Source organism: Hyaena hyaena, unplaced genomic scaffold (assembly GCF_003009895.1).
Source record: "Hyaena hyaena isolate Hyena2069 unplaced genomic scaffold, ASM300989v1 scaffold_38, whole genome shotgun sequence".
Taxonomy (NCBI): Eukaryota; Metazoa; Chordata; class Mammalia; order Carnivora; family Hyaenidae; genus Hyaena; species Hyaena hyaena.
The window spans coordinates 4,144,756-4,158,821 of record NW_024080670.1 but is presented as its reverse complement, the minus strand read 5'-3'; the positions used below and the strand labels follow the sequence as shown (position 1 = coordinate 4,158,821).

The 14,066-nt window shown below is 51.3% G+C and overlaps 2 protein-coding genes across 2 annotated transcripts in view; one reads left to right on the top strand and one right to left on the bottom strand.

The window, feature by feature from the left end:
• Positions 1–476: 476 nt before the first annotated feature.
• On the bottom strand, positions 477–5,120 carry NAIF1 (nuclear apoptosis inducing factor 1). Its single transcript, XM_039229419.1, has 3 exons — positions 4,581–5,120; positions 1,284–2,889; positions 477–1,201 (listed from the first exon to the last, which is right to left on the bottom strand). Exons 1-2 carry the CDS (start codon positions 5,089–5,091, stop codon positions 2,417–2,419), a joined length of 984 nt encoding a protein of 327 aa, XP_039085350.1. The 5' UTR covers positions 5,092–5,120; the 3' UTR covers positions 477–1,201; positions 1,284–2,416.
• A 1,085-nt stretch (positions 5,121–6,205) lies between these two features.
• SLC25A25 (solute carrier family 25 member 25) overlaps positions 6,206–14,066 on the top strand; it is a 31,440-nt gene continuing 23,579 nt past the window's right edge. Inside the window, exon 1 of the mRNA XM_039229644.1 lies at positions 6,206–6,562. Coding sequence (XP_039085575.1) covers positions 6,305–6,562 — 258 coding nt within the window. The 5' untranslated portion in view covers positions 6,206–6,304. The remainder of the gene's footprint in view (positions 6,563–14,066) is intronic.

Sequence of the window (14,066 nt, the reverse complement as noted above, 5' to 3'; positions counted from 1 at the left end):
CCCTCCAGAATTAAGGCTGCTCTTAAGAAAGAATATTTGCTAGGCAGGATTTTTCAACTGTCAGTAGCCACTCCTGAGAACCACCTTCCCTGGGACATGATCCGTGATCCCACGATTTGTGAATCCAGCCGAGATTAAGTCTTCCAGCCACTAAGGCAAAGTTTGTCTGTAATCTTCAGGAAATACCAGAATCACCCAGAGAGCTTGTATACACAGCAGATTCTTAGAGCTCTCCTCCCAGCAGTCTCTTCTAGCTTTTACGTGGGGTCAGGTTTGGGGTCAGGTTTACCAAACAGCCCAAGTAATTCTCACCCAGAGTCAGAAAAATTGCCCTAAACTGAGGGTCAGCAGACTTTTCTATCAAGGACAGTAAATACCTTTGGCTCTGTGGGCCAGATGTCTCTGTCACAATTGCTCAGCCCTGCCACCAGAGCACAAAAACTGCCACAGACTTTCAGTAAATGAAGGGTTGTGGCTGTGTCCAATAAAACTTTATTGACAAAGACAGGTGCTGGGCCAGATCTGACCCCTGGGCCATACTATGCCAGCCCCTGTTCTCTGCCAGCCCATTATCTCCTACCTATAACCAATAAAGACACAGATATGTGTAAAAAAAAAAAAAAAAAAGTGATATGTTTTTAATTTAAAATTATGACCTGGCAAGAAGTAGTCAGTTTAAGTGATCACCCAGGATTCCTCTTTATACCCAATCAGAACAGATGCAATACTGGCTCAGGTTGCCAACCCCAGAGACAAAGCAAACTGAGTGGCAAGTCCGCAGGAAGGCCCCACAGCCTCCCTGCCAGGGCCGTCAGGCTCCCCGGAGGGAGTGTGCCCGGGCTGCCAGGGGCCGCTGCTTTCCAGCCTGTGGCGATTTCCTTCCTCCACTCACCCCCTCCCCAGCCTGATTCCTCTCCGTTGCTCTATAGCTGGCGCTGCCCCTGCCCTCCATAGAGAGGCTGACTGTACCATCCGGCAGTCACCTCCCGACCATCTCTGGGGGCACCTTGCTGTGGCTGCAACCACGGAGCAAGCAATTCCAAACACACGTGCCTAGAAGCGCAGCACCTTGACGGTTTAGCTGAGATCTGGAGCCTCAAGTAGCAATCGCTGGTCACGTGTGGCCGAGGCACCGGCAGCAAAATGGCGGTCCTGGGGAATGATCTGGGAAGACGCAGGGTCTCAGTGATGGATGGCGATTCTGAAAATGAAACAGACAAACGCCATCTGGGTAAATGCCCTACAAAAGGCGACAGAGCGTCGAGGCGGAAAGGGCACACTACCTTCTTCAGCGCTCTGAGGTCGATCTGCTCTTCCCCGAGCACGGAAGTCAAAGGTCCCGCATCTTAGGTCAGCTCTGGCTCTCCCACCTCAAACATTCAGGGCCAATCAGGCCTTCAGATTCACCCAGCCAGTGGGAGTCTCGCAGGAACATGAGGCGCCGAATAAGGGAAGAGGGAGTCCGGGGCAGGATGCTGAGCAGGCTTTTTCCCACACTGAGTTTCGGAATCACGGAGTCAGAAGAGGAAAGGAGGAAGGGTGTGGCCAGAGCTGCCCCCTCTTTCCCAGGAGGGGTCCGAGGCACAGAATAAATACAACTGTGCTGAAGCAAGCCTTCTGGAAGAAGCCAACCGGTCACCTCAGACTCACTGCAGGGGAGCCGGGGGGCAACATGTTTCCACGCGGGTCTGTTTTCTCTCAAATTTACAGCACCCAAAGCCTGATGCCTGACCTGGGTCAAAAGCTTTCAGGATGAACCACTAACGGGCTGCCCAGGGATCCAGTGGAAGACAAGATGGTGGCCAATCAGTCCCCATGACACCCAGCATTCCTGAGCCCAGAGGGCTGCACGCTGGGTGTACTGCAGAGCCAGCCCAGGGTTGGGGGGGGGGGGGTAGTGAGGAGAGCACAGATTGACTAGAATCCCCTGAGAACTGAGGCACAGTGCAAAGGAGAAAAGGGTGGAGTTTCCTCCTCAGGCCCCGCTACTGTGTCACTACCAGCACCACTGACATCTTATTCGAAGCGATGACACTGGGTCGGGTAGGGGGAGCCGTTCAGCACAGACCCCGGCTGGGAGACGGCCCCCAGCCAGAACCTTCCTTACAGTTGTCCTAGACAGAGTCTGGGTGGTGTCACAACCCTTGGTTCGTGACAACGTGTGTAGCAGCACCAGCGTCCAGCCTCCCCCATCCCCCAACCAATCTTCAGGTTCTCAGCAAGGCAGCTCAAGTGGTGAGGGTAAGAGAGTTCGAGTCCCAGGAGCCCAACAACTTCTTTTCAGTCTCCCTCACAGTCTAACAAAGAGAGAGCTGTCCACGTGGCCAGCGCTAGCCTCAGGCCAGTCACAGAGCCCACTTAGAAGACCACACTGATGTCATCCGATTACAGTAGAAGGCTGGGGCGGCCCCCGTCCTCACTGGATGATGCTGTCGGGCTGCCCGTTCTGGGCCACCTGTCCAGGGTCCGAGGCGGGAGTGGGGTTGGGCGTGTTGCTCTGCAGGTAGCGGCGGAAATCTTTGATCATGGGCCGGAGGACCTGGATGAGGACACTCAGCGCTGCCTGGGTGCCCTCCATGGCCTGGGCCTGGCGCTCCTGGGCGCAGGCCTGTACCTCCTGGGAGCGGCGGATCATCTGCAGTAGGTCGTTCTGCTGCTCCAGGTGCTGGGCGATCTCCTTCACGTGCAGATTGGTGACTCTCTGCTCCTGGATCAGCTTGGCAGAGTTGAGGGCGATGCGGCTCTTGAGCGCCTGAGGTTTGACCGAAGTGTCAGGGTGCTGAGCTATCATCTCCACGGGAGCCTCGGCTGGGAGGGCTGGTGGGGCCTCCGTGGTACAGTACTCTACCACTCCCTCCTCCAGCGTGTGGTAGGTGGTCTCCGTGGGGACTGTGGGGAAGAAAGAGCAAAGGCAGTGGCAGGTCACCTTCTAGAAAGAAAGAAGCTGGCCACATGGGGCAGGGAGGAGGCCTGAAGCCGTATTTCTGAGGGAATTCAGGTCCTTTGGCTTTATAGCTATTCTTGTATACATCTAGAACCTAGAGCGTTGAGAATCTACTTGGTAACCAAAGGACCAGTCTCAGATCTGGCGAAACCAAAGAGGCTAATAATACTAGTGCATAGAGCACCTACTATGTGCCAGGCACCATCTAAGCCCTTTGCACTCGGTAGCTTGATGAATGCTTGTAATGACACGGAGAGGCAGGCACTGTCGTGCTCAGTTTTGGAGATGAGGAAGCAGACTGAAAAATATGGAGTGACTTGCCCATGGGTACACAGTTTTATTCAACAGGCCCAGGAAGCAAACCCGGGCCTGCCTAACACCGGAGTCCAATTTGCTCCTAACCACCGCACTGGGACACTCCAGTCAATAATGGCGGCACCACGTGCTCACTGCAGTGACAGCTCTCAGCAGCCATCTTGGGTGGGACTCTCTGTGTGAAGTGTTTGCAGCCACACACTAGTCTTCCCTCCCTCCTTCTTTTATGGCCAAGCAGCTGCTTAAGTGCCCAATAAATGCCTCCCGTCTCCTTGGCCAAAGGAATACCTAGAGGTCCTTCCTGTTCTAGAGTAGCAACTGATTTAGACCAGCGCTCGATCCTCTTTAGCATCTTGATATCCTTAGAAAACATGGCCGCGGGGGGATGGCCCTCACATATACACGCAATTCCCCAGAGCCCCACTGAGAATCACTGACTGATACAGGCCCATAGCCCAGCACAACCAAGCAGTTCACAATCACTGGTACAAACTCTTATCTGAACTAAAAAATCCGACCAAACCATTGCCATTCATAGCTGAGAACCTCTGGAGGAATTCTGGGTGGGCTGTTTGGGCCTCCATGCCTGTGGGAAAGGTCAATTTTCTCTATCCTTCAATGCCAACATCAGCTCTGGGTCCCCACCCCAATCAGGAAGCCCCTTCCTCTTCTGAGTCCTTAGGTTCTCCTGAGGGAGTGTCTCATCTGTCCTATTAGAATATAGCTGGCCTGTTATTTTAAACAGTAATTTTTTAAAATTTAAACAGTAATCCAATCCCAGTGCCAAGCACAATGTTTGACATAGAATAAGGAAGTGCTAGTGTTGGAGGAGTGAATAAACGGATTAACACAGGAACCATGAGGTTTCTGAGCAGTGCCTGATGAATGTTTGCTGCACTGAGAACCCAGAACGTCTTTGTCCAGAATCGATGCCTGACTTGGGTATTATTCTTCCCATCCATCTATTCATTCAGCAAATATGTCCTGACTGCCTACTATGTGTCAGGCCCTGTGATAAGTCCCGTGGGGACATAGCCATGGTCTCTGACTTCAAGGACCACCTAGTTCAGTCAGTCATGGACATGAATGGTGGCAACACAGTTGGGAGCAATCCAGCCCATCAGGAGTCCAGACCGTGTGCTGAGGAAGTCCCAAAGAGAACCAGATCACTTCTGTCTGTGGAGCTCTCGGAAGGCCTCGTGGTCTTCCAAGACTCCCATCTGACCTTTGACCCTTTGCAGCCAACCTTCCCCCGGCTGCCCCAGCTCCTGCTGGCCCTTCCCATTTAGGCACGACGGACTGGGCGGGAGAGGTCACTCACTCTGTGTCAGGGTGACCGTGGCTGCGGCTGCAGTGGCTGTGGGTCCAAGGGCCACGGGGTGGATCTCTGTGGTACTAGGCAAGCTGATGATGGTGGCCTCGCCCAGCAGGTTACAGATGCGCTGTTGCATGGGGGTGAGCAGGACGGGGGCTACAGCTGGGCCACCGCCGCCACTGCCACCACCCGTCCCAGGCCCACCGGCTCCATCCTCCTCAGTGGGCCCTGGGGCCTCGCCACCCTCCACCGCTGCCCGGACCTGGGCAACCTTGCGACGGACCTCGGTCTTGAGGTCAGACCACTTCTTCTTGACCTCCGGCAGCTCCCTGCGGCAGGTGGCCACCGCGTTGACCCTTCTTAAGATGCCGTGCCAGGCCGCACTCTTGGCAGCCAGAGGGACCCCGGCGTTGAAATGGTTCACCAGCAGGTGCTTCTTCAGTTCCAGCTCCTCCACGATGATTTCCACCTCTCGCTCAGAGAAGTTCATCTTCCTCTTCTTGGCTGGGACGGCCATGGCCTCTCCCCACCCCCCTTTTCAAAGAAATTATAATCCCCTCAACCGCCCCAATTCCCCTTCCCTTCTTCCTCAGCCTCGCCTCTCACCCACTCCCCTACAGGGGATAGGCCGGGCTTGCCCAAGGCCAAGCACCAGGCCTTTGGTAACCCCCCTCGCTACGCAAAGTGCGTAGGGCCCAGCCCCGACCGGCCCGGCCGCTGCCAGCCAGCTGCGTAATGGCTTCCTGAATCTGCCTCTTCCGCCGGGGCGTGCGGAGATCCGCCCACTTCCCCTCTTCCCGCCTCCCAGAGATTCTCCGGGGCAACATGCCTCCCTGGTTGGTCGCGGCTCAGACATCACGTCGATCACTGGTTCTTTGGATCTGTCGCTCAGCTAAAGACCACGCCTATTTACTGGAATTGGCCTGATCATTGGTCTAAAGGTGTGTCTGTCGCTAAAGAGCGCTCCGCCCATCTGCCTTTATTCACTTCCATTGGAAAACCGTTCTGTCCTTCAGTCGTCAGTATTACGACTATTAAACGCCGTTAAATTCAGCTATTTTATTGGTGGTTTAGGGAGTTAGATTACCAAAACCCGGTCTCCTGAGGATACCTAGTGCTTTCCGCCTTGAGCCACCGGCCAATTAATTTTTAATTCTACTCACGGGGACAAACTCTGCCTTGCCGCCTCAGCTCACAAGTGCTCCTCACACAAATGCTACTTCCCACCAGAGACTACGATGTCTCCGTACACTACCGCTCCTCCCATCTTTACGATTCCTCACCCTCAACAGCGTTTCTTAATGGAAATTGGACACGGGGCCTTCCGCCTGCTAATCACGTAGCTTCTGCCTATCACGGCGTGATTTCCCCTCTCCGGCCCAGCTCAGCCAATCCGCACCTCCTTCAGTTTGAATCGGCCGTAGGCTGAGCCGGGATCGCCCCGCCTTCTCCATTGATCCTGGCAGTGCCCGGCGGCGTGGGCGGTCCCCGGGGAGGCTCCGCCCTGCCCAGATGGCCGTCCGGGCCTGTGACTGGCCGGCTGCGCACCCGGGGGCGTGGCCAACGAGGCGGTGCGCGGCGGGGCGGGGCTCCCGGAAGCGGCCCCTCCCGCCCCCTTGCCGGCTTCTTCCATCCCGCGCTCGCGGTCCGGGGACTCCCGCGTGTCTTCCGCGTTCTCCCCGCCGGCCAGCCGCCCTCGCCTCGCGCGCGGCGCCCCTGTCTCGCGCCCGATGGTGAGCAGTGTGTTGTGCCGCTGCGTGGCTTCCCCGCCGCCGGACGCCGCCGCCACCGCCGCCTCGTCGTCCGCTTCGTCGCCGGCGTCCGTGGACCCGTGCGGCGGCGCCGTCTGCGGGGGCCCGGACCACCGGCTGCGCCTGTGGAGCCTCTTCCAGACCCTCGACGTCAACCGTGACGGCGGCTTGTGTGTCAACGACTTGGCCGTGGGGCTGCGGCGCCTGGGACTGCACCGCACCGAGGGCGAGCTTCGGGTAGGCGGCGCGCACGGTCCGCGCGGTCTGGGAGGGGGCCTCTTCGCGCCACAGTTCCGGGAGCTCGGGGTGACAGGTCTGGGCTGCTTGGTGACAGGTATGAACAGCCCGGCTTCTTGAGCAGCTCCTGGGAGCGTGCCAGGTCTGGTGGACCGCCTCTTGGGCTGGGTGGGACACCCCATTTATGCCCTGGTGGGAGTGGAGCTGCTTCTTGACCTCTGTGGGTGCTTGAGCCAGAGGGAAAGGCTCTCCGTTGGCACAGGTGGGCACTGTCTGGGGCTGTCCGGTGGGCAATAGCCCTTTTTGCTTAGGTTTTCCCCAGGGTAGAGGGCCAAGTTTTGGGAGCCACCTTTTGTCACCTCCTGACCTTTCAAGCTAAGCTTGATGCTCTCCCCACCCTCCCACTGACTTTTATCCATCCTTCAGCGGCACCCCTCCCTTCCCCTCTCGTTTCCATGCCAGCCGTGGGCCCTGATCCGGTTCCTCTCAGAAACATGTGGGAGTTAGAAAAAATGGGAACTGGGGTTTGAGGCAGCTCTGTGAGGATGTGGGTGAAGACTGACAGTTTTCATCGCGTAGGCTCATCCCCACTGACATGCTTATCCAGAAGATGGGATCGTGATCTAGAGTGGAAGAATCTGGGAGGAAAGTCTTCCTAAAAGTGAAAGCGTTGCAAGCCTAGGATTTGTTACTCCCTGTTCTGGAGTGGGCTTTGGCCAAGGAGGATGGGGGGACAGAGCATGGCCATAAAGAAAAGTGCTGTCCTTTCGTTATAAGAACCCCAAGCCGAGGCTGCCCCTGCCCCTTCTGTCTCTGGTATTTCCCCCACCTGACTTGATAGCCGCAGGCACTCTTCCCAAGTATTTCATCTAGTGTGGCTTAACCTGATTTCCAGCCTGGGCTAGAACTTCCGAGTGCTTTACCTAGTAACCTGTTTCTCTCCTGAGTTAGCGTGTTTAGGCCATTTGTAGATAAAACAGTTGGAGAATCTCTCATAGCCAAATCTGAAAAAAAAAAAACCTCTGATAAAACACCAGTGAATTAAACCCATTTGTTGGTCGGGGTGGGTATATGCAAGGTGTTTTTAACTCCTGCCCATAGTATATTGGGTCAACATCTAAGGTATTTAACCTACTTAGGATCGGCCTGGAAGACCAAGCGTAACACTGTGCAAGATACAAGCTTTGGGTAAGTCCAAGAGGTTTGGAGACAAGTTTAAGATTTTTTTTTTCTTCTGAGTTTTACACAGAATGGCATTGCGAACTAGGTATTTTCCCATACATATCTGATGAGTAAGTCATTTGGAAAGATAGGCTGGCTAAACTCAGAGGGTCTGGGCTCAGTGAAGGGTGAGCCTGTGTGAACCTTTCTGCTTTTGTGAACCCACCCACCTAGCCTAAGATGCCAGGGACATGGAGGGCATCTGGCTGCAGGAGGTACTCAATATCTTTATATCATGCCTTGTGCGACAACTGTGATTCACAACACATCTGATATTGACGCCAATCCTTTTTTATTGGGAGGGGGTAGTAAATTTGTAAGGGCAAATAAGGAGAAAGTGACCAATTTTCTTTCAAGTGTTAAAAAGAAAACTTTTTAATTAACCAAAGAGAGCTTTGCCCCTTGGGGCCGCCTTGGCTCTAAAATCTTGGACTCTGACTTATCTCACTTCTGTGATATGAAACAATGCTTTATTACTCTTTTGGTGTGCGGATTTAGCATGGACTCCATTTCAACAACTCTTTCAGCTTTAGAGACCTTGAGGATGATCCGTTTTATTCACTTACCTACAAGTAAGTCCTGTGGCCAATGATTGAAGTATTAGAGAACCTGCTTTTTTTGTAAATAACTGGGCCACCGGAAGACAGGCTCCCTCTTGAACCCCCCATACCGCTTCCTGTTGAAATTCTATCAGTATTAGCTACATGCAGAAAAAGCAGGTCTGCAGTTTTGCAGAGCTAGCAAAACCAAAAGCAAACGTGGGGGCCCTTTAGTTTGAAATGGGCCTTGAAAAACACCGTATCAAATTTTGGTAGCTGCTTCACGTGACCCAGAGGGCCAGTCTGAGATGCTAGGGTTTGTGCAGGAATCCACTGTGAGTGCTTATCAGTGGTGAACCCAGGCCATGTGACTACACAGAGCCTCCTGCTAGCTTACAACAGGTCAAGTCAAGTTTTCTTTAGACATGAACCAGCAGTTTTTGGCACCTGCCTTTATTTCGGAAGAAACTGGGACAGCAGAGGGAAAATGACTTAAAATGGAAGTGGGCAGAGAAACCCATGGCAGCCAGCCAGGGACATTTTCTTTGTAAAGGGCATGTGAGCCAGAAGCCCGACCTGGGACAAAAGAGGGGCAGGGCTTATTAAAGAAAGAAAGAAAAGGGATGACGACAACAGTAGTGGCTTTGGAAGATGAGGCTTCAGCTGGAGCTAATTATAGATTGCCTATTTAAGGCAGTTTCATGTGACCAAACACAATCTTTGTTTTAAAACGAATTTAAAACCTAGGGTAGAACTCAGGCAGCCAATTAGAGGACCCAAGCTGTGTGACATGTAAACAGTGGTCCCTTTCGCTGAGGCTTGTGGGCCCTCTTAAGGGCCTAGTGTTTAACGCAGGTGAGGAGTCCAGAAGACCTGATGTGTTTGCTCACTCAAGAGATTTGCATATGTGCCATTGAGTTTGAGCTCCATGTTGACTTTGTGAAGTAAGCAGGACAGTGTTTTCACCCCATTTTATAGAGGAAGGAACAGAGCTCTGAAAAGACTATGAAACAACCCCAGAACTCATTGGCTGCTGAGGAATTACACCAGAGAAGCAACTGGAACGGTCTTCTGATTCCTGCTCCACTCCTGTATTACTCTACCAGTTGTCTCTGAGGGACACCCAGAGAGTTCCTTCTCGGGCCTGCAAAAGATGAGGAGAGATCCATGTAGAACCACAGCTGTTATTCCCAAAATAGATTTCAAGATTATCCAGAGATTATCCTGGCAAGAAATGAGAGTCCACCTTGCCCTAATTCCCTCTTTGACCTCAGCGTTGTCTAATGAGGCAATCTCTGTTGACTTGAAATAGTTGAATAGAAGATTACCAATATCAGGTGGGTGTTGCTTAATCCCAGACAGTACTGTTGAACTCTATACCTTTTACTTTATTTTCTGTCAAAGATTTCATTTTTAAGTAATCTCTACACACAACATGGGGCTTGAATTTACAACCCTGAGTTCAGGAGTCGCACGCTCTTCTGACAGAGCCAGCCAGGTGCCCCAAACTCTCTATCTTTTAAATGTTTGGCCTTCTTTGGGGAAGGTATTTACCTAGATAGCCAGACTTAGGTGAGATCGTCTGCAGAAGAAAGAGCCTTCTCAATAGAAAGGGCACGGACCACATTTCTTGTAATATAATGGCCCATTAGAAAAAGAAAAATGCTGGGGTGCTTGGGTGGCTCAGTTGGTTAAGTGTCCGACTTCAGCTCAGGTCATGATCTCACCTTTCGTGGGTTCGAGTCCCGCATCGGACTCTGTGCTGACAGCTAGCTCAGAGCCTGGAGCCTGTTTCAGATTCTGTATCTCTCTTTCTCTGACCCTCCCTTGCTCACACTGTGTCTTTCTCTCTCTCAGAAATAAATAAAAAATGTAAAAAAACTTAATAAAAAAAAAAGAAAAATGCTATTTGCAGATTGGATTGAATTCATATATTAAACTGACTGTGTTTTATTGTTGCGAAATTGGTTCCTGGCTTGCAGTAATTATCAAGTCAACTAGAAGGTTTTTTTTTTTAATTACTTGATATTTGGAAAGATGGAATGAGGTACCCCGATCCCAGGACCTAATGATAAATGGGAATATCTGAGTGGGCCTCATCTGAAGTTGCAGCTGGATTCCTCTGATGTTCAAAGAGTCATTAATTGTCGAAGCCTCATCGAAACCACGGGGGATTGAGAGAAAAAACCACAGGGGATTGAGAGAAAAGTTTGCTGATACTCATTTCCAGGACTGCTGAGTGCAGCCTCAAGATGAATCTGGTGAATGCAGCTCTACTTATTATCCATTTGCTCTAGTCTCATAAACCTAAGCCTGGGCAGACTTTTCGTTTCTAACCATTTCTTCCTGTACTAATGTGAATTTGGCAGAGTCAAAGAATTTAGTCTTGAGAGGGTCACCAGCCATCAGAGGCCAGCCTCCCACCCAGTGCGGGGAGCTTTGCTCCTATGGCATCCTTCTTAGATGGCCATCCAGCCCTCCATTGTGGACCTAGTCGGGGTCATCGTGAGTTCTTTCTTATGTCAGACAGTCTGCTTGTATTTCCAGATGCTACCCTACCCATTTGCCCCAAGTGATCCAGGGGTTCTTTAAGTATCTGAAAACAGCCGTCTTATCTTTCTGCAGTCTCTTCTGCTAAAAGCAGTTTTTATTAGGCATTTCTTCATATGCTGACCTTTTGGAGTTCGTCATCTGAGCAGGATAACATGGGAGCACAGACTTCTTTCGGAAACATTTTTACTCTAAGTCAAAGAAGCGAATCACAGAGTCATATCATGTATTATATGATCATTTATACAAAAGCCCAGAAGAGGGAAAGCTATAGCGACAAAGTAGACTAGTGTTTGCCTAGGCCTGGGAGGGGAAGGGAGTGGAGAGATACGATGATAACTAAAGGGCCTGGGGTTTCTTTTCGGGGTGAGAAAATGTCCTACGGTTGACCATGGTGTTGGATGCATATATCTGTGAACATACCGAAAAACCTCGAATTGTATAAATGGGAGATTTGGATGGTGTGCAGATTTTATCTCAATGAAACCGTTTTCAAAAACTTAGTACACGGGCGCCTGGCTGGCTCATTTGGAAGAAAATGGAGATCTTGGTGTTGTGAGTTCAAGCCCCATGTTGGGTGTAGAGATTGCTGAAATAAATTTAAAAAAAACTTAAAAACAACAACAAAAAGCACAGGACAGGATCTGTGGTACAAACCTGGGTTCAAGACTTGTTTCTGTTGCTCGCTAGCCATGTGACCTTGAGCACCCTCCCTCTGCCTCTCCACGCCTCAGTTTCCCTGTCAGAAACATGGCGGTATGAATACCTACGTCATTTTTTTTTTCATTTTTAAATTTTTTTTTTGAGAGAGACAGTGCGAGCAGGAGAGGGGCAGAGAGAGAGACAGAATTTGAAGACAACCTCCAGGCTCTGAGCTAGCTGTGAGCACAGAGCCCGATACGGAGCTCGAACCCATGAACCGCGAGATCATGACCCGAGCTGAAGTCGGACGCTCAACCAACTGAGCCACCCAGGCGCCCCTGAATACCTACTTCATAAGGTTGTTGTGGGATTAGATTAGACAAAGTTTATATGGAGCCTAGTAGAGTGTCTGACACCTAGGTGTTCAGCACAGAGTGATTTTTTGCACACTGAGTCTTTGAAAATAAGATGCCCAGCATTGGTTGTGGTCATCTACAGTTTCTCCCAGATCGCCTAGGTGAAGAGCGGAACAGAAGGAAAGAGAATGTCTGGGGACATCAGTAATTAAGGTGGTATAGCACCCAGGTCGCCTTCCTATCAGCCAAGAGGGCCTTCAGCAGTTTGGAAAAAGGCATGTGGGTTGTGGCACGGCTGGGCCCTACAGACACTAGGAAGAGGGAAATAAAGAAGTCCTTCCGGCAGGAAATCTCTTACTGAAGCGGTAGACTCACTCTACACGGAAGGAAGTGTCTGGCCCACATGTTCCCCTGGACGGCACTGGGCGCTTGAGGGGCTCTCCCCAGCCTTTTGCCTGTCTGGTGAGCCATGGATGGCCTTCTCTCACGTCTGAAGTTCACTTCGAAGTTGTGAAAATGGCAGCTTCCAGTGGAGCTGACTGCAAACCTTTGGAGATGAGCTCGCCAACCTCGATATTTTGCCAAAGTGGGACTGAGACTCAGAGGCCAGGCTGGCTTGAGGCAGAGGCAGTAGCAGAGCGCTGCCCAGTTTTGCCTCTGATTTTGACTCTGCCCAATTTAGCTCAGCTCGCACTGCCTCCTTGCTTCTGTGGCTGTGGGTACGGCGGCACTAACCCTCAAGACTTTGCAACTTTTATTTTCCCAGTTCATGACGTTGACACATCCGCCTGTAGCACCAGCTCAACATTTTAGGACCCCTGATGGTGCTCAGGAAACAGACACTAAAATGATACGCACACTCTTCCTAAGTATGAGATATAAAAGACTCAACACAATACCTAAGGGAAAAAAAAGAAGCAATTTCGGTCTTAAAGGTATACCCGCCTTTAAAGTAAATAAAAGTAAATAAATAGAGGCGCCTGGCGGGGGGCTCAGTTGGTTAAGCGTCCCACTTTGGCTCAGGTCATGCTGTCTCTGTTCGTGATTCTGTGTCTCCCTCTCTCTCTGCCCCTCCCCTGCTCATGCTCAGTCTCCCTCTCAGGAATGAATAACCTTGGGAAAAAATGTTGAATAATAAATAAAGTAAATAAACGAATACAAAGCTTAAGGAGCTTCTTATCTGCTTTGAACTCTAGGCCAGGAAGCTTGAAAAGGAGGTGAGTCATGACTCATTTTCTAGGGCCAAAGGGGAAACTGGAGATGGTGGCTCTCCCCTGTCCCTGCTGTTGCTTTGTGAAGCCTTCCGTGTTGTTCCCGACAACCCCTGGCCTCACGCCTTCTTTCCTCCAGCCCTCCTTCCTCGGCGAGAATCTGACGTGACTCTTCTCACCAAAACACAAAGGAAACCACCTATATTGTGTGGGAAAAGTCTCAAAAGCCACTGAAAGGCCAGCAGCAGGCAGAGGGTAGTTTAGAATGAGTACAAACTGTGTGTGAAATCTTGGCTGTGGGTGTGACACAGTGGAATTGTCCTGTGGGTTAAAACCAGCCAGCGACAGCCCCCACCTTCATTCATCTGTTGCCCCCCCCCCCATCCTTCCTGTGCAAAACCCGCTGCTGCTTTTGGTTAATGCCTTTAGGCTGAGTCTGCGTCCATGTGATGTTGGAACTGGAAAGGTTTTCAAGGTTTGTCCAGTTTGGTCCCCCCACCTGGCAGCCCAGAGAGGCTAATACAGCTTGTCCAGGGCCAACAGATGCACTAGCCGGGCGAAGGTAAGGTCCTTGGAGCACCCCTTAGTGATAATGCATTTATGGATGCAGTTAACTCCTTTTTTCATTCATTCACGATGGGGGATGGTATTCTTGTTGCTGGAGTCTCTTTAACCTATATAAGAGGTAAAGGTAGCATCTAATGAATCTATAGCTAAAATATGCCTTTTCTGAATTATTTCTGAGGACTGGTTTGATATACCCCAGTTATGCTCCCACAGAATTCCCAAGCCTGCCCTTCACACCCCAAGCAGCGTCTTTGCTGAAGGCAGTGGTTTGCTGGGTTTCACACCCCTGTCCTGGCTCCTCTCTGCAGTCCTCACTCAGCACCGTGCGAGCAGCTGGGGGAGAGCTATTTTTGCCCCATTGGTTCAATCTCAGTTTTAGTCTGCGATCCTGCAGTCAGTTTTAAGAAACTGAAAACAT

What these genes read in the sequence shown, in the direction of transcription:
- NAIF1 (XM_039229419.1), bottom strand. Translation starts at nt 5,091, where the DNA reads ATGGCCGTCCCAGCCAAGAAGAGGAAGATGAACTTCTCTGAGCGAGAG. An exon ending in CACGGTCACCCTGACACAGA is followed by an intron (nt 2,890 to 4,580) that starts GTGAGTGACCTC and finishes TCTTCCCCACAG; the next exon opens with TCCCCACGGAGACCACCTAC.